Source organism: Meriones unguiculatus, chromosome 11, assembly GCF_030254825.1.
Source record: "Meriones unguiculatus strain TT.TT164.6M chromosome 11, Bangor_MerUng_6.1, whole genome shotgun sequence".
Classification (NCBI taxonomy): Eukaryota; Metazoa; Chordata; class Mammalia; order Rodentia; family Muridae; genus Meriones; species Meriones unguiculatus.
The window spans coordinates 99,362,860-99,381,615 of NC_083359.1; the positions used below are offsets into that span (position 1 = coordinate 99,362,860).

General features: G+C 37.2%; 1 protein-coding gene across 19 annotated transcripts in view; it reads left to right on the plus strand.

Moving 5' to 3' along the window:
* The window catches only part of Cdc42bpa (CDC42 binding protein kinase alpha), a 205,887-nt gene that overhangs the window by 126,795 nt on the left and 60,336 nt on the right, over positions 1 to 18,756 (plus strand). For 16 of the 19 annotated variants that reach the window (XM_060364788.1, XM_060364787.1, XM_060364796.1 and 13 more), the window contains 5 exons: positions 2,227 to 2,360; positions 6,722 to 6,964; positions 7,190 to 7,300; positions 13,069 to 13,316; positions 17,136 to 17,241. In XM_060364788.1, coding sequence (XP_060220771.1) covers positions 2,227 to 2,360; positions 6,722 to 6,964; positions 7,190 to 7,300; positions 13,069 to 13,316; positions 17,136 to 17,241 — 842 coding nt within the window. The remainder of the gene's footprint in view (positions 1 to 2,226; positions 2,361 to 6,721; positions 6,965 to 7,189; positions 7,301 to 13,068; positions 13,317 to 17,135; positions 17,242 to 18,756) is intronic. The other 3 variants (XM_060364799.1, XM_060364802.1, XM_060364804.1) reach the window with 1 other exon arrangement.

The window sequence follows — 18,756 nt, forward strand, 5'->3', positions numbered from 1 at the left end:
GGTCACCTAAGATCATCAGAAAACACAGATATTTACATCATGATTCATAACAGTGGCAAAATTACAATTATGAAGTAGCAATAATTTTATGGTTGTGGGGGTCACCACAGCATGAGGAAGGGCTGTAGCATTGGGAAGGCTGACAACCACTGCTCTAAGAAGTTATATTCAGGTTTTTATGTGTAGATACAAGTATTCATTTTTCTTCGTTAATGCCTGAATAAGATCATTAGTCAGTGTGCTCAGTGTATGGGATTCCGAGCATGATCGCTCTAATCAGCATGAGGATAATTGAAATCTTTTGCTTGTATGAGGAAGGATAACCATTGTTCTGTCTCAGGCTTCTGAATTTTATACCACCACATCTAGCTTGATAATTGATATACTAATAATATTGAATCTCCCAATCCATAAACATGGTATAATTTTCTACTTCTTTAAATCTTTGACTATTTTTATAGATGCACATATTTTTCTTTTCTCATTTAATTTATCAATCATGGTTTGTCTTGTTATTGTTATATGTCACTACTTTTATCAGTATGTAAACTTGTTGGCATACTTTTTAAAAACACTTTTATTTACATTTCTTTTATCTTTTTCTCCCTACTCCACCCCAATCCTTTCCAACACTCCAACACTGGGTAGGAGAGAGAAAGGGTTAGTGGGAAAGGGGCACAGTTCTTTCTTAGCTGCTTCCTGCTGGTTAGGGTCATCAGGTTCCTTGGTTTCAGGAGATCTGGTGACCCACATGGATCATGTATTTGAACATGGCTTCTTTTCCTTTTGTTGCATACAAAGAGAAAAACCAATTATCTTTGTATTGGCTGTTCTTGTCTTCTTCAGAGCTTTTTGAGGTTATTTTAATGTTTCTTGCTTTCCTTTAGCTACTTAACTGTTGTCTACACCAGGGATCACTCTTCAGCCATGAATACTTGTTTCTAATGTTTTAATTAGATGCTTTGTTCCTTAAATTGTTACATTAGTTCTGTATTCTCCATTCCACTATATTCTTTAAAATGTCATTTTATGGATACACATTTTTAACTCTAAGTAATTACAGAAATTTTCATTGATTTAGTTACATTATATTTTTGCTTTAGGTTGCCTTCTTTGTGTGTGTGTGTGTGAGTGTGTGTATCAATGTTTGATTTTATGCATCATATTAGGCAGGCCTGAAATATACCATGTAGCCCAGACTGGATTCAAACTAAAGATTCTCCTGTCTCAGATTCACAAGTGTTGGGATTACAGCTGCCTGTTGAACCTGGCCTTGGCTGGTTATCTGTTTAGTGTCCGTGTTTGCCCTCTACCCCTGAGTGTATTTGTAAACTTTATTTTGTTTTCATCTTGTGAGTGTCTGGATAACTCTGGTCAGACCAGCTGCTTGCTGTACAGGTGCTTTGGTACTCCTTTCCCACAGCATTTTGAACCCAGTTTGATCCCATCTAAGTTCATGTTTAAAATTTTCTATCTCAGGAAAGTGTAATGCATTTTAAGTTTTAAATTACTCTCTTACTCCAATTAATAATTAAAGTATTTTCCAGTGTCTTGCCAAGTTTAAACTATAATTTAATAATTGGGCTTTTTATTTATTTGGTTCATCAAGTCAGGTAGTTGTGTGGAACAGTTTTGGTGAAGTGAAGGCCATTAATGCAGTGGTTTTCAACCTGTGGGTTGCAACTTCTTTGACCAACCTCTATCCCCAAAAGTATTTATGATTCATAGCAGCAGCAAAATTACAGTTACGAAGTGGTGATGAAAACAGTTTTATGTTTGGGGTCGCCACAGCATGAGAAACTGTCTTAATGGTCACAGCATGGTGGGGGTTGAAAACCACTGGAATAGACCACTTTTAAATTACTGTGTGTAATTTATATATGTTGAATATATGTCTTAAATATAATAGATTATAAGCTTTTTTTATATGTTAGTGTAAAATAATTTCTCTAATAGTAAGTTTTATTTTAGAAAAATGCTTGTTATCTGGAAGTAATTTCCAATTGTGTGCTGTTTGGCAACTTATTCAGAATATGCTAAATCTGTCTTATCTAATTTTCCCAAATGAAGTGAACTACCAGTATCTTCATCTAAAAGACGAGGAAAATAAAAAGAACTGCTATTTCTGGATAAATACTGCTGTTACTTGGTATCAGCATATCAGTGTTTGCCTTTTTCTGTTTAGTGTGTCTGAACTAAAGGCTTTGTTTTGATTGGATGTTTTAGACGTGAACCATTTGAAACAACAGCTTGAAGAAGCTACCTCTGTGAGGCGAGAACTAGATGACGCTGTTAGGCAAATCAAGGCTTTTGAAAAACAGATCAGAACTTTGCAGCAGGAAAGAGAAGAGCTAAATAAGGTAAGCATATATGAGCGGATCCTTAAAGCTCTTTCTACATGTTTCATCTTTTATAATTAGAATATTGGAAGCATTCCTAATAAATGACAATATATTTATCTATAAAAATTTTAAATGAAATTTGCATGCTAACCTAAAATGTTAATTTTAAATGGCTTAACATTTTTCAAGATTGATTTTATTTTCAACTGTGTGTATATATGGAGATATGTGCACCAAAGTGTATGTGCCTATTGAGGCCATGGGCCCGGGATCCCCTGGGACCGGAATTACAAGCAGTTATAAGTTGCCGAACATGGGTGCTGAGACCTGAGCATGGCCCTTTGCAGGAATGGTATGTGCTCTTAACCATTTTTTGTGTATGACATTCTTCATTAGCTAATAGTAAGAGAACTCAAAATTTTTAAGGTTTTAAAGTTCAGAATGTTTTGTTCATTTGGGAAGTTAAAAGTCTTAGCTTAGAAAGGAATGTTACCAGGAAGACATAAGAAAAACAAAATAGTATATCTATAAAAATTTTAGTTCAAGTACACAAAAAGGACACTTGCTCAACCATGTTTATAGCAGCTCTATTTGTAATAGCCAGAACCTGGAAACAACCCAGATGTCCATCAACGGTGGAATGGGTACAGAAATTGTGGTATTTTTATACAATGGAATACTACTCAGCAATCAAAAAGGAGGAAATCATGAAATTTGCAGGCAAATGGTGGGATCTAGAAAAGATCATTCTGAGTGAAATATCCCAGAAGGAGAAAGACAAACATGGGATATACTCATTTATATAGACCTATAAGATATGATAAACATAATGAAATCTATACACCTAAAAAAGATAATCAATTGAGCGGACATGGGGTAAGATGATCAATCCTCATTTAGAAAGACAGATGGGATGTGCATTGAACGTATGACAGGAGTCTACTGAGCGCATCTGAAAGACTCTAACTAGCAGTGTTTTCAAAGCAAAGACTCATGACCAAACCTTTGGCAGAGTACAGGGAATCATAAGAAAGAAGGGGAGTTAGTCTGATGGGGAAAGGATAGGAGCTCCACAAGGACCAAATATATCTGGGCACAGGGTCTTTTCTGAGACTGACATTCAACCAAGGACCATGTATGGATATAACCTAGAACCTCCACTCAGATGTAGCCTGTGGTAGCTCAGTAACCAATTGGTTTCCCAAAGTGAGGGGAACAGGGACTATTTCTAACAGGAACTCAATGACTGGCTCTTTGGTCTCCCCACCCCCGAAGGGAGGAGCAGTCCTGTTAGGCCACAGAGGAGGGCTTTGCAGCCAGTCCTGAAGATACCTGATAAAACAGGATCAGATGAATGGGGAGGAGGTCCCCCCTATCAGTGGACTTGGAAAGGGGCACGGTGGAGATGAGGGAGGGAGGGAAGGACTGGGAGGGAATGAGGGATCGGGACACGGCTGGGATACAGAGTTAATAAAATGTAACTGATAAAAAAAATAAAAAATAAATAAAAATAAAACATAATAAATACAAAAAAATTTTAAATACAGATTTTAGGCCTTAAATGCTATTTTATTGTCTTAATTTGTATTTTCTAATTTCTAATGTGGTCATGTATCTCTGACACATCTGTCCATTATGTATTTTCATTATAACTTGCTGGTATGAACACTGTTAAGTTATAATTTAAAATCCCTTCCATGCTTTACTTGTTCTTTAAATGTCATTTTCATTTCCAAAGAAGCATGGGAAAAAAACTAAAGTCATTTTCATAAGAACTTGTGTGTCATTTAAACACTACTAGACATAGCAAGAAAATTTATTCATAACTGAGATTACATAACAACACAATAGAGAAAATAATATTCAAGCAGTAGGGAAAAGACTCGAACCATATGTTGGTAAGTACCGTGGATTTCATTAGCAATAACAAAAGTGGAACTACGCCAGCCTATACAATTGAGAGATAAGTAGTTTTGCCATAGTATAAATTGTGTTCAGTTGTTTGGTATATAAAATACTGATTAATATAGAATGAAGTCCTTCTGGGGTTAAGTTATACATCTAATTATCAGTAAGGAAATAGAGTTAAAAATAAAACAACTTTATGTTGATAAGGGAGATATTATAGATTAAATTGAATTAGCTGAGTACATTTTTACTTTCTATTTAATGCAGTTTTGAGTTTTGGTTTATATAAATTCGTCTAAACCTAGGGTCATATAATAGCACTTGGCATTTATGGCAGCAGTTCTTTTTCCTTTAATAATAGTGGAGTAATATTAGTGATTTATAAGTTTGTGTTTATCAGCATTATTGCACAGTCAAATTTAGTTAACATAATAAGCATAAAAATCTGGCATCTTGACTTATAGAAACACGTTTTCTTTCGACAATTTTTACTACATTTTAATGCTAAAAACCCTGTAAGCATATTTTGAAATGACATTACTAGGGTTGAAAAGAAGCAGATTTACCAGTAAGGTATAATTTAAAAAAAAGTGAATAATGAAGAGGTGCTTTGGCTAATGTCTTAAGGGCAGGAGGGAAAACATAACTTTCTTTGCATCCTAACTAATGCTTGTTTGCTTTTGTCTTCTTTATAATAACCATTTTGACAGCTGTAAATAATATCTAATTCTGGTTTCTTTGTTTTTCCTTTCTGTGGTGATTAGTTTATCTTGAATAACTTAATGTAGCTGTTGGCTTTTTCTGTGTCTTTCTTTGAGCACTGTGCATGTAGGGCCTCTGCTTATTTTTAATTAGTTTAGCAAATATTTTATTTTTATAATAATGTCTGATGTTTTCCAGATTCCAGTTTTTATAGTCTCTCATACAGTACAGAAGTTTCTGTGTTCAATGATGTTTCAAATGCTGTATTAATTCTCTGAGTCAGTCTTGTCTATATTGGGACTTTCTCCTAACACAAGCTTCCTTCTCGTCTAATCTGCTTTATCTAACTTCTTACATGGTGAAGTATCTCTAACCACATGTCTATTTATCATTTGATGGTTTTCTCTTTACAAAATGCCTTAAAATTTTGCAGATTTTTTTTCTGATTGTCTTTTGTTATTTATAAGAATTCTTGAAATTTTCCAATGTCTTTTACTAAATGTCCAGGATAAAGATAGCTGTCAGTGGTGTTTGTTTACCCTCCTTGACTAACCAGAGCTTGTAAGTGAAATGTGCATTTGTCAAGATACTTGTTAGTGCATTTGCTGGCTCATACATTATTAAGAAATTAGAGATTTTTTAAAATCTCCTAAATTTTATTCTACTTTTTAAAATCTAGTCTTTGATATTTGTGCTTCTGAACACTAGAAACTCATTTTTACTTACATGTTGTTATGGGATCTTACTCATTTTCCTTGGGCCCTGGTTCTTGTGATCTCAAGGAAAGGATTCTTGCAAGACAGAGACACACAGCATAGGTAGAGATAGGTGGGATTTATTGTAGCATAAAGTAGAACCCCTTCAAGAGGTGAGGGGGACAGTGGCCAAAGGAGCCTTTGTAAAGCACTGCACATTCTCAATGGGTGAAGTTGACAATGATCAAAGAGGCCATTGTGTTTACTTACACTTAGGTATGCTTTATACTATTTCTGAAGTCTTTTGAACAGCTTTTTCTGAAGGATGTTTTGTGTCCAGGATATTGACGGGCCATTTGGAGTGGGTCTTATGGAAGAGGATGACAATCTATCCTTGACTTCTCAATGTGCATCCTTCCAGCCAGGGCCAGAGATTTGACTCAGAGCTCATTTTTGTAACCAGCAATCAAGAGTCCTGCTGCTGGTTATGAGGGAGGAGTTTGTTACTATGAAACTCCAAACCTGCTAATACCTAACTAGCTGCCTAAGAATTGAGTTTTCCTTTATCCAGTATGGCTAACCAGTTACTTGTGTACAGAATTGTTCATTCCCCAGTTGTGCAATGGCACCTCATCACATAGCAGATTCTCTCTTGACATTAGTCTATATCCCTTGAAAACTGTGATGAAATTTTCATTGAAATTATACGTCCTCTTGCAGAGGACTCAGGTTCAGTTCCTAGCACCCACATGGGAGCTAGCAATTGCCTATAACTCCAGTTCTCTGGGTATGATGCCCTCTTCTTGACTCTGCAGTTTCTGTGTGTACCATGCACACACATAATGCATGCTAAAGACACATACACATAAATAAAGAGAAATTTTAAAAAGAGTTTGAGAAGGTAAACAAGTCATCACTGTCTTCCCTTCATGTCTTTAGAAGTAGTCCATTTCCTTCAGTATTGTCCTGAGGTGAATTATTTTGCCTCTTCATGACCTAATAGCTACTTTGATGGCCAGATTTGGTCTCTAGGTTGCAGATTTAGTAACATATATTCTTTTTACAAAACCGTAGGAACTAGTCCAGGCTAGTGAGCGATTAAAAAACCAATCCAAAGAGCTGAAAGACGCACACTGTCAGAGGAAACTGGCCATGCAGGAGTTCATGGAGATCAATGAGCGACTAACAGAATTGCACACCCAAAAACAGAAACTTGCTCGCCATGTCCGAGATAAGGAAGAAGAGGTGGACCTGGTGATGCAAAAAGCTGAGAGCTTGAGGCAAGAGCTGCGCAGAGCAGAAAGAGCCAAGAAAGAGGTTAGTAGCCAGGCGAACCCCATAGTATCTGTGGAATAGTACTTTCCACTGCACTTAGACCAGTGAAGTCGTGTGCGCTCTGTTCTTCAAGTTTTCATAACAGTTATTTTGTAGTGTGGTACTAGTAACTAGTGTGAATCTCACCATTCAAGCTGTAAATTCTTTTGGGGAAAGGTATTTTGAAAAACTAACCGTGAAATCCGCACTTTTCCTTTTATTTTAAAGCTGGAAGTGCACACTGAAGCTCTAATTGCTGAAGCATCGAAGGACAGGAAGCTTCGAGAGCAGAGCGAGCATTATTCTAAACAACTGGAAAATGAACTGGAGGGACTGAAGGTATGGCTGACTTTTATGACTCCTAATGGATTTTTGTCTCCATAAGCTTAATGGGAGTGTTAGCATACTAATTAATTTTGGTGAAGAATGAAAACTACCTGTGCTTCTAATCTAGTATTCTTAATTCTCATTAAGAATAGGAAGCTGATATGGATTTACTAATCACACCCAGTTGTTTGGTGAAGAGTAGGAACCCACAAAGGACTGCCTACCTGTACAAGATGTCCTGGTAATCTGAATACATGTGAATAAGAGACCAAGACTAGTGTCCTTGACATGGCGATGCTCATGTCACTAAAACACATCTGCTCAGGACTCCATCTGCTTCCCCAATACCTACTCGTTCCTTAGGATGTTTTCATACAATAACATTATCTGTAAAAGGTATATAATTGTATACCATATTTTAGTTCTTTCAGAGATCCTAAGAATTTTTATTCCAGTCAGAATAATTTTCAGTAGGCTTGGTGGCACTGAGCTGTAGTCTCAGCTACTTGGGAGGTAAAGGCAGAAGGGTTTTAGGGTCAAGTCCTGAGCAACTTAATGAGACCTTGACACTAAAGGAAAGGTGTAGAGTGGGCTGGAGGTTAAAGCTCGGTGCTAGGATGCTTGCCTGGTGTGCAGAAAGCACTGTGGTTAATTTCCCTAACCACTGGGAATGGTCATGAATGACTTTACCAGATGCAAAGAGAGAAAAGCTTATACAATAGGAATTCCACTTCTTGCAGCATGTAGCGCTTGAAGGATTCTGAAGTGAGCTAATATAAGACAAGTTAAAGTATCTATATGCAGGTTTATTGGAAGCAGCTCTCAGCTGCCATGCGTGGGAGGAAAGGAGAGAAAAAGAGAGGCACATGCAGAGAGAGAGGAGAGCGAGAGAAAAGAAAGGAACCAAGAATGTCTGGGTTATGTAGTGACGGGGGAGGGGAAGCCCCTGCCCCTGGGTTGGAAAATTCAGGGTAGAGGGTGGGGTATGCCAGCCACGCCCTGCAGCAGGTAGGGATGGAGGGCTGCTGAGAGAAGCCCAACATATAGATCATCAGTGTAACTTTGAGGTATTAGAACACTTGTTCTAACAGATAATGTAGAGCTTTTACCCAACAACAGCAGAATGCAAATCCCATTTAAAGATGTGTGCTAAACTGCAGAACTGACCATAGGTTAGGCCACAAAACAATCTCAGTAAATGTAAAAAGGCTGAATTCCAGCAAAGAATCTTCTCTAGCCACTGGAACTGGAAACCAACAGAAGAAAACTTTGATGCTCAAAAATATGTGGGCATTAAACAGCACACCTGAAGCAGCCAGTGAGTCAAGGACAGCACACAAGGAAATTAGGATGAGAATGGATCACATCATATCAGAACTGTGGATATTGGTTGTGAAGGCATTGTTCACAGGGAAATTTGTAGCTCTAAATGCCTGTTTAAAAAGACAAAAGCCTCAAATCAATAGCCGAGCAATATTTTACAGAACAGAAGAGGGGGCAGGAGAGCAAGCTAAACTCAAAGATAGCAGAAGGAAAGAAAAAGATGAATGGAAAGGCTGAGGGTAGTGGCCCACACATGTAATCACTGCACTGAGGAGGTAGAGGGCAAAGAACAGGAGATCAAGGTTGTTTGGGATACATAGTTAGTTGAAAGTTAGCCTGTGTTGCATGAGTTCCTGTCTCAAAACAAGACATAAAAACATTAGATCAAAAATAATAAAATAGAGAATAAGAAATAATAGTGAACCTAAAAGTTTATTTGAAAAGATTAACACAGTTGACAAACCTTCAGATAGATGGGACAGGAAAAGTAGAGAGAAAAGAACAGGAGGGTGCAAATCTTTAAAATCAGAAACAAAAGTGGGTGCTTTATTTATGGCCAACAGAAAATAAAAGAACTGAATGCCGCTAGAATAGGTGACCTAGATGAATGGACAAATAAGCTAAAATAACTCAAAATAAAATAGAAAGTCTGGACAAATTTGTATAGCTAATAAAAAAATTGAATGGGTAATTTAAAATCTTCTAGGAAACAGGTCTGTGACCAGACTTCCCACTAGTGAACTGAACCCGAGATTTTAAGAACAGTTAAAATAAGTTTTGCTTATAATTACTACTTTAAATTAATAATATAACTTAAATGGATGAATTATGTGATGGGCAAATATCAGCATTTCGTAAAGTTTTTTTTTTTGTCTTGTTTTGTTTTGTTTTTAAGTATCACTGTTATGAACCTAACTACTAGTCATTCCATACCACTACTATGTTAGCCTGCCAGGGCTGTTACAAATAGTAAGTGGCTTACACAAATGTTTGGTCGTCTGCGTCTGCAGGCTAATGCTCAGCTTCAGCATGGTGGAGTCAGCTTCTGGTAGGTTCTGGTTATCTCTGATGTCCCTTGGCTTTGGGCTGCATCCCTTGATACGTCTTCACACTATATGGAATTCTCCTGTGTGCAGTGTTAGTGTCCAAATCTCTTTTTTTGTAAGGACACATTCGTGTTGGACTGGGGACCGCCCTAATGACCTCATTTCACTTAATTCCTTCTAAAAGACACTTTAAATCAGGTCACATCCTGAAGTACTGGGTGGTTAGGTGTTCAACATATGAATTTAAGGAGACAATTCAATCCCGGACACTTACATCTTTTGTAGAAAGCATCTTCACTACTAAAAAATGATATTTATAATTTTAGTGATTATAAATAATTAGAGAAGAATATCTGCAATCAGTATTCTACAGTTAAATGTTTTAAAATGTTAAAAATGTTTTTTAAAATGTTAAAAATACTTCATTTTTTTTGTGTATGAATGTTTTGCCTGCATGTATGTTAAGTGTGTGTCTTACCCTGGAACTAAAGCTACAGGCAGTTGTGAATCACCGTGGGTCCTCCGGAAGCGCAATGAGTGCTCTTAACCACTGGGCCATCTCTCCAGCCTCTGACTTTTGTAAAAGGATAATTTCCATTGACACTTGTGTGCTACTTTTTTATTATATTATTTTGATAAATGCCTAGAATAAAGTGAGTACATCATTTCAAAACACATATTTTTGCAAATATGAAAGGCCAAGAAGTTATAGTAATTCTTTGCATTTCTTGGTTTATTATGACATAAACTGTACTTTTCCTGTACAGTTTCTATTTGCCCATTTAATATCACAGTCCTAATATTTTCCTTGTCAATTCATATACATTTTTTACACAGTAAAATTTTTTTCTTTTTCTTAGTTTTCAACATCTACTTTCAGTGCATCATTTGTCTTATAATTATATTGTTCAATTGTAAAACTATAGACTATAGAATATTTCTCTTTACTCAGTGTTTCTTCTGTTGCTACAAAGCTTGACTTGTCCTGAGTGATTATAAATATTTAGTTTTGTTTTCTTTTAGATGTTTCTATAAGGCTTCAAAAGTATTGAACTGTTGAATGTATTTGTAGTTTGTTTAGCGAAGTGGTATGTTTTTGTTCTCGTGTTGCTACTTGGTGATTCCAGTTCCACTTATTAACTATTGTCTTCCTCATTGATACTTCCATGTTGAATTCAGTTACTCATTTGGAGAAGATGTATATACAGTGATAACTGAATTAAAGACTCAGTGTGTATTTTAGTTGTTTGAAAAGCCTATTCCTATCACGGTTTTTTTTTTGTTGTTGTTGTTGTTTTTGATTTACTTTTTAGTATTTCTTTGGCTATTTTGAAATTTGTTCTTCACAAATGAGAAGAATTTTTTTTTCATCCTTTCCTATACTCAGTACTTTTCTCACCTCTGAAAGGGACTTTTTTATTAAAATTATATGGAAAATAACATGAAAAATAATGAAAGCATAGGCATTTGATCTTTCAAGTAGTTGGTATTTTTCTATTTAAATATTTCATATTTATAAAGACTTGAAGTTTTTTTCATTAAAATGAGGAATATCTTACTGTTGTTATTCCTTATGGGTGTTATAGCCATGTTTTTGTTTGTTTGTTTTTACTATTAACATTTTTATTATGTTTTCTTATTGCTTAATTTAATATCTAGAATTATTTTGGGTTTATCTTCTATGGTTTGTAATTTCTGATACTGGTATATCATTAGTATCTTTTAGAGAAACAATTGCATAAAAATAAAACTTTCTGTTTTCTTTATAATATTCACTTCCATTAAGTTTCACATGCTGGTCAGCCAGAGTAACTGAAATTCCTGTGATACAAGAGCGATAGACGAAGACATCCTTTCTGTTATAGTATTTCTAAATTTAGTGGATGAACTTCTGATGTTTCACTATTATTATTTTGTCTGGTGGCTTAAAATACTTTAACCTGAACAATTTACTGAGTTCTCTATTAGTTTTATTGTAGGGCTTGAACTAATATTTTGAATTATTGAATTTTATTAAATACCTTAAAAAAGTAAAGGTACTGTTCTGGAGAGATGGCTCAAAGGTTAAGAGTACTAGTTGTTCTTCCAGAGGTCCTGAGTTCAATTCCCAACAACCACATGGTGATTCACAACCACCTATAATGAGATCTGGTGCCCTGTTCTGGCCTGTAAGCAAAACACTGTATAACATATTAAATAAAATAAATTTTTAATGGTCTTTTTATTTATTACAATTTATTCACCTCTTCCATGACCTCTGCTTCAGTTCTTGCCTCCAGGTTTCTCCTTTGACTTCCCTCAGGATGGACTGTGACCTGAGAGTTCTAACCTGAAATAAACCTTTTTCTCCCAAGTTGTTTTTGGTCATGGTGTTTAGCACATAATAGAAACCCTAACTAAGACAGTAGCTAATGTCTGTGACCTACATACTTCTATCATGGCCTAAGTGTGAGACTCTATTTTAGGAAAACAAGCCCTTTTCTCCTTTTCCTGAATGTTTTCCCTAAAAGCTAAAAGACTTGCTTTTTCCTAATGGAGACATGAAGATGTTTAGACCTTTATCATTTCTTTCTTTACGGTTACAAAACAAACAAACAACAAAAAAAAAAACCTCCTTTCTTTTCTTCTTATACATTTTAAGGCATGAATTTAATGCAAACTTCTTGACTACCGCTTATTAGAGATCAGATGGTTAGATTTTTTTTTAAGCATATATCAACAAGAATGCTAGGTAGAAATATAAATGTTGTGCTGGCGAGTTTTCATCAGCTTGACACAAGCTAGGATCAACTAGGAAGGAGGAACCTTGATTGAAAGAAGGCCTCCATCATTTGCCTGTAGGCAAGTCTAAAGGGCATTCTCTTGATTAATGATTTATATGGGAGGCTCCAGATGACTTGATGTGGTATCTAGACTGCTGCTGGTCTGCATGGCATAAGAAAGCAGGCTACGGAAGCCCTGGAGAGCAAGCCAGTAAGCAGTGCTCCTTTGCAGTTGTGCTGGACTTCTGCCTCCAGGTTCCTGCCCTGAGTGCCTGCCCTCACTTCCTTCCATGATGGACGTGACCTGTAGGAAATAATAAGCCCTTTCTTCCCCAGATTGCCTCTGGACATGCTCTTTATCATAGCAACAGGGAGCAAACTAGAATAAAGTTAAAAAGGAATTATATAAATGCCAACAAAAAGCTCAGATTAATTTCTGGTCATAGTAGGCAGGCTTTCCAAAATATCAGAGACACAGACCATAAAAGCATATAAACCGAGGAAAGTATTTGCAATGTATGGCAGAGAAATAATAGCCTTACATATATATTTTTGTGTGAGAACATATATTAAAATGGCATGTATATAAAGTCCCTGATAGAAAACAGTTCTCTTATTTTATTTCTTTAATCTTTTGTCATGTATATAGCAAAAACAAATTAGTTACTCACCAGGAATCTGCAGCATAGAACATCAACAAGAGATAACTAAACTGAAAACTGACTTGGAAAAGAAAAGTATCTTTTATGAAGAAGAAATATCAAAAAGAGAAGGAATTCACGCAAGTGAGATTAAAAACCTGAAGAAGGAGCTGCATGACTCAGAAGGCCAACAACTTGCTCTCAACAAAGAAATTATGGTTCTAAAAGACAAATTGGAAAAAACCAGAAGAGAAAGGTAAGAATCAAATTATTTTCTCATCTGGCAAATATCTACTAAGTGTATGTCGTGTACCAAGCTTAGGAAACGCAGGCAATAGGCATATGCAAGTCTCAGCAGGGACAATCAGATGGTCAAGCAGAAAATTATAGTGCAGCTTGGAAAAAGGTGGGGGAGCAGTGTGGAAGCAGCATAAGAGAGATGCAGGAAGGACACTGTGTACGCACAAGCTGCCCAGCAAGAAGTATGCCTGAGCTGGACCTCAAGGAGAGGGAATGTCTCACATTCAGAAGACATGTACTACTTGCTGTAGCTAATCTGCACATGGAAAAATGGGTGTGGTAAGAAATGAGACTTCAGGTAAATTCATGATTTAAGGTAAGGCCTTTGCACTGTATCCTAAGGGACTGAAGGAAAGTTATGTGATGGTGCTTGTATTTTGGAATGTTCACTTGCTACCTTGTAGAGAGTGATTTAGAAGCAGCCAAAGAAATCCAGCTGTAAAATGAGGTATAACTCCATAGATAGTATTGAAGTTGGAAGGAATTGTGATAGATTGAGGGATTCTACTGAAAAGACAGAATCTGCAGGACAGAGGGAAGTGGCTATCAGAGGGAGCATAAGCAGTTATCAGTAGCAGTGAGGTTCTAGGTTTCAGCCAACTGAATAGATGCTGTTGCCATTTGTCCTGTGTTATTGGAAGTCCACATTTTTGCAGTTTGGTGCATTTTTGACAAATGTAAAGTACTATTGTATGTGCTTTGGTATGGGAGTGAGCAGAAGTCTCTGTCCTCATGGAACCTTCTCTCAGTAGGTGAAAGAAAATAAAAAGAATAAGGGAGATGTAGAACACATTACATAACGTCCTGTGCTAAGAACAAAAACAGAGGAGGAAATAGCTGGTAGTGGGAAGATTAAATTCTGTGAACAGCAGGGAAGAGGAAATGAGATGCTGGAAGAAATCTTACGGAGGAGGTTACTTTCTAGTAAAGAGTAAATAAGGAGTGAAATTTATATTGTGTGTAAGAACATTGTACACTGAGGAGGGCCCATCTACTCAAAAGTCCTGAGCAGGCCTTGCGAGTCTTGCGTGCTCGTTGTAAGCGAATTTCAGGTGTGTATGTGAAGTAAGCTAGTTTCAGGGCGGGGATACATAGAACTCTGGGAGTTACTCCCACCTCCGGTGTTTACTGCTGTCATCTGAATGTGATCAATCATTCAGAGCGTGAGCACAGATAGAGGAATGTCCTCACACTGAGCTCTGGGGCATTCCAGTCTGTAGAAACTGGGAGGTGAGGAAGAACTAGCAAAGTAAATGAAGAGTGATAGCAAGAAAACCAGGCAAGTGTGGGTTTTGGGGACCCTGATCAAGAGAGCATGTCAAATCTGTCAATGTGTAGGACAGTTGGAAGTCTAGACCAAGAAAAGAGCTGCACATTTGTGTTTAACATCGCATGACTTTGGTGATGACAGTCTCAATAGAAAAGTGGTCCCAGGAGTCCTGAAGAAGAGCCAGTGGGGCAGTGTGCAAGTAACATTGTGCTTGAAGTTGTTACTGTACAAGCAGGCAGTGACATAAATAGTAGCTGGAAAGGTGTATCTCAAGTCACTGTGCTCATTGGTGGTGGTAGTGGTGTGTGTGTGTGTGTGTGTGTGTGTATGTGTGTGTGTGTAAGAGCTCAGCCTTACTCAGTCAAATGTAATTTTACGTATAGAAAAGAAGAGAATGTAGAGTCAGTAGCCCAGGTGCAGTTAGCTAGGAAGGTAGGTCTGGGTTTTGTGTTGAGTTGGGACTTTTGATGTGAAATGCTCAGGAGACACTGATGTGGGATGTGTCATCAGTTTAAAGCCCCGGCAAGTTTCCAATACAGATCCCAAGCTCTACTGGTGTAGTAGATAGTAATTGGAGCCAGGTGATGAGGTTGAAATACCCTAGGAGGATATTGGAGAGGAAGTGAGCACCTGAGATGGCATTCTGAGGAACACTGGGATTTACAGGAAGGCAGAGGACGCCAGTAGAAGCTGCATTCTCTAGAGGAAGGGTGGGCATCCCTGCACAGGTAAATTGCAGTGGTGGCACAGGGGGGGCTCACAGAAACATTTGCTTTGCTTAGGTGGTGGGGCAGACCTTCAATTCTAATATGGTGCGCTTATTGTCATTTTAACATATGACTTAGTTTGCTTAATGCTATTTAAAAAACAATGGCTTTACATGAAAGTTTACTCAGTTTATTAGTGAACATATTCTTCTGAAAAGCTTCTTTACAATTTTTTCCAATTTTGTTTTCAAAGTTACTCCTGTGTCAGGAAAGATTTCTTAATATAATTAAAAGTGACATTTGGGGCTTTAAATAATACATATTTGCTTGCAGACTGGATTTTTTTTAATTTATAATTTATCTTTAGTAATCAAGTATTATAGGAAATGTTAGGGTCACCCATTACTCAGGTCTTTTATTCACTTGAAAACAATTATATAAAATTACTCAGAATTGATCTGCACAGAATTTTATTTTAGTGCTAACATCCTCTAACTGCCATAGACATAAGTATATTTTTCAACACGACAACACAGTCTTCAGAAACAGCTTCCCCCTTTTCTCTTAGGCGTTTAGAATGGTTTACTTCTAAACAGTCATAAATCAGTCTTACTTCATAAATATGCTTTATGTTATTTGTTGTGCAGGTTAGTGTCTAGCTGTAGGAAGAGAGAAGGGCTGGGAGTATTGAGCAACTACTAGAAATATAATGGTGGCTGTATATATTATACAGATATAGTCTGGCGATGAGAACAAGAAATTCCATTGTGGCCAGATATTCGCCAGCCTACCTGCTCCTTTAGTTACACCTTCTAGTGTCTCTGTCCAGTCAGAGTGAACAAGTGGGGCTCAAGCGTCTACCTGGCCCAGGACTTTGCTCAGGTGTTGTGATGCAGCGTGGGTGGCTATGACAGCTCAGCAGTGTCTGTAGACGGAGTGTGCCTGAGCGCGGTTTCCAGGGTAAAGGGCTAGGGTGTGGGACAGTCCAGCAACAGTGAAGTGGCAGGCAAGCAGTCGGCCAGAATGCTGTCATTTTCACTGAAATCGCTTCTGTTGTAGCAGTTTCTACTATCACTCGGAGACTCAGAGGGCACTCAGAGAATGGTGGCCTCCGTCCTACTGTGGAGTCCTTACTCGGAAGGTCCTCTGAGTGTTCTTGGGAGTGACTGTGGTCACTGAGCAACCGGGAAGTAGAGCTTTTACGCTATCATTCTCCCTGTCTGGGCAGGGAGGAGGTGGCAGTTACTGTCACTTTCATTTTGGTAGCTTATTCATCAACTTTCCCTGATTGTACATTCTCTATTAGTTACTTCATCTCAAATATTAATTGTGATATTACCAAATTTTATTTTCTTTATAGGCTTATCTGAAATTAGTTCATTTACTAATTTTTTTATTCTCCCACACTTGAATATAAATTCTGTAAGCAGGGCTTGTTCACAAAACTCAAGAATTTATTTGTTGGGGCATTTTATTTTTTAAAGAGAGAGTCTCACTGTATAGCCCTGGCTGGCCTGGAACCCACTATGCAGACCAGGCTGGCCTCCAACACCAAGATCACTTGGCCTCCTGAATTCTGGGACTAATGGCACACACCACCGTGCCAGACACACTGTAGAGTCTTGGAAAGGTTTTTCCATGCCTGACCGTGCATAACACCATACTCTGTTCTTTGTGACTGTACCTATAGTTCAATCTGATTTCTTTGTGTTTGCTATGTAACTGTTATATAAATAACTTTTTCAGTTGAATTTTTACTCAATTCTCTCTTTTGATTTTCTGTTTTAAATTGTGTTAGTCAAAGTGAAAGGGAAGAATTTGAAAATGAGTTCAAACAACAGTATGAACGGGAAAAAGTATTATTAACTGAAGAAAATAAAAAGTTAACAAGTGAACTTGATAAGGTGAGTGATTCGATCTCATTTGGGGAGGTGCATGCTGGGTGTGAAGCACTGTGCTTTCTATCATGGTTGTCACTTTATAGTCACTGTGTTATTTACAGTCCTTATCAGCTCTCCACGTTTATATGGCAGGTTTTTGTTTTACCCATTCCATTGTGGCCAGATATTCTCCAGCTAACCTGCTTCTTTAATTATACATTCTAGTGTCTCTGTCCAGTCAGAGTGAACTACCCTGGGGCTCAAGCGTCTACCGGGCCCAGGACTTTGCTCAGGTGTTGTGATGCACCATGGTTGGATATGACAGCTCAACAGTGTTTGATTTGTGTCCTACTCTTAGTTTTGTCTCTTCCGTTATTTTGCCCTCTTATACCTCTCACCATCACCACCTTTTTCTTTTGAGACAGTGTTTCATGTAGCCCACGCTGGCCTTGAACTATTTTATAGCTGAATTTAGCCGTGAGTTACTAATTACAGTCATGCACCACCATCGCCAATCCATTTGTGTGTGTGTCTGTGTGTCTGTGTCTGTATATGTAGGGACTTACTAATCATAATGAATTAACTAAAGTTATATGCTAACAAATCCTAAGAGCTGCAGTTGACAATGTTAAGGACAAGGGACTTCTGGTGCTGTTCTAGTCCATTCATCAGCTCAGGATCAAAGAACTGCAGTTTCTCCTTGAAAACAGCTATCAGAGCTCCCTTCTCCCTGGAGGGCCTCTCTATAATGGAGGATAATCTTTGTTACTCACTCTTACTCAAATACCCGTTTCACCACCGAGTATCCACATAGACATATTTATAATAAGAATTGACCGAATATTTGGGCTCCTTTATCCCAGTCAAGATGACATAAAAAATTAAAAACAGTATGATTTCTCATCACAGAAACAGTTCTGTGAAAAGCTTTTCTCAGAAAAAATGTCTCTATCAACATTACATGTTTAAAAGACTGACTTAGGATCTCTGAAAAAGTACAAGAAAGAAAAAATAAAACACAACAACTAATGGCAGGTGGGGACCATTCATCAGAGATCAGAAAAAAAATCATGAGATTTTTTTTATACATGACATACATGAAAAAAAATTTCCAGGCATAGCAGCAAACCCTAACAAATCACTGAAAAAAACAGCAGGAGAATAAAACAGCACAAACAGAATTACAAAATGAGTAGTAAAACAAGGTAGTCAGTATAAACATAAGTGTAAGAGTTCACAGCATGGAATAATTCGTAAGTTGACTTTAAAATAGCTATATATATAATATGTTCAAGAAAGGAGATGTGGTGAAGAATTTGAACAACTATTTTATACATAATAATCAAATAGAATTTTGAAAAATTAAATTACCAAAATACTTAATAGAAAATTTTACCAGTGTATTAGAAACATGTAAATACACAACTAACTAACTAAAAAACAAAGATTAGGTTTGGACAGAGCTCCAAAGAAAAACTAAATCAAAACAAAAAAGAGGGCCTAAAGTTGTGGGAGACATGACATGATGAAAAGAACAAA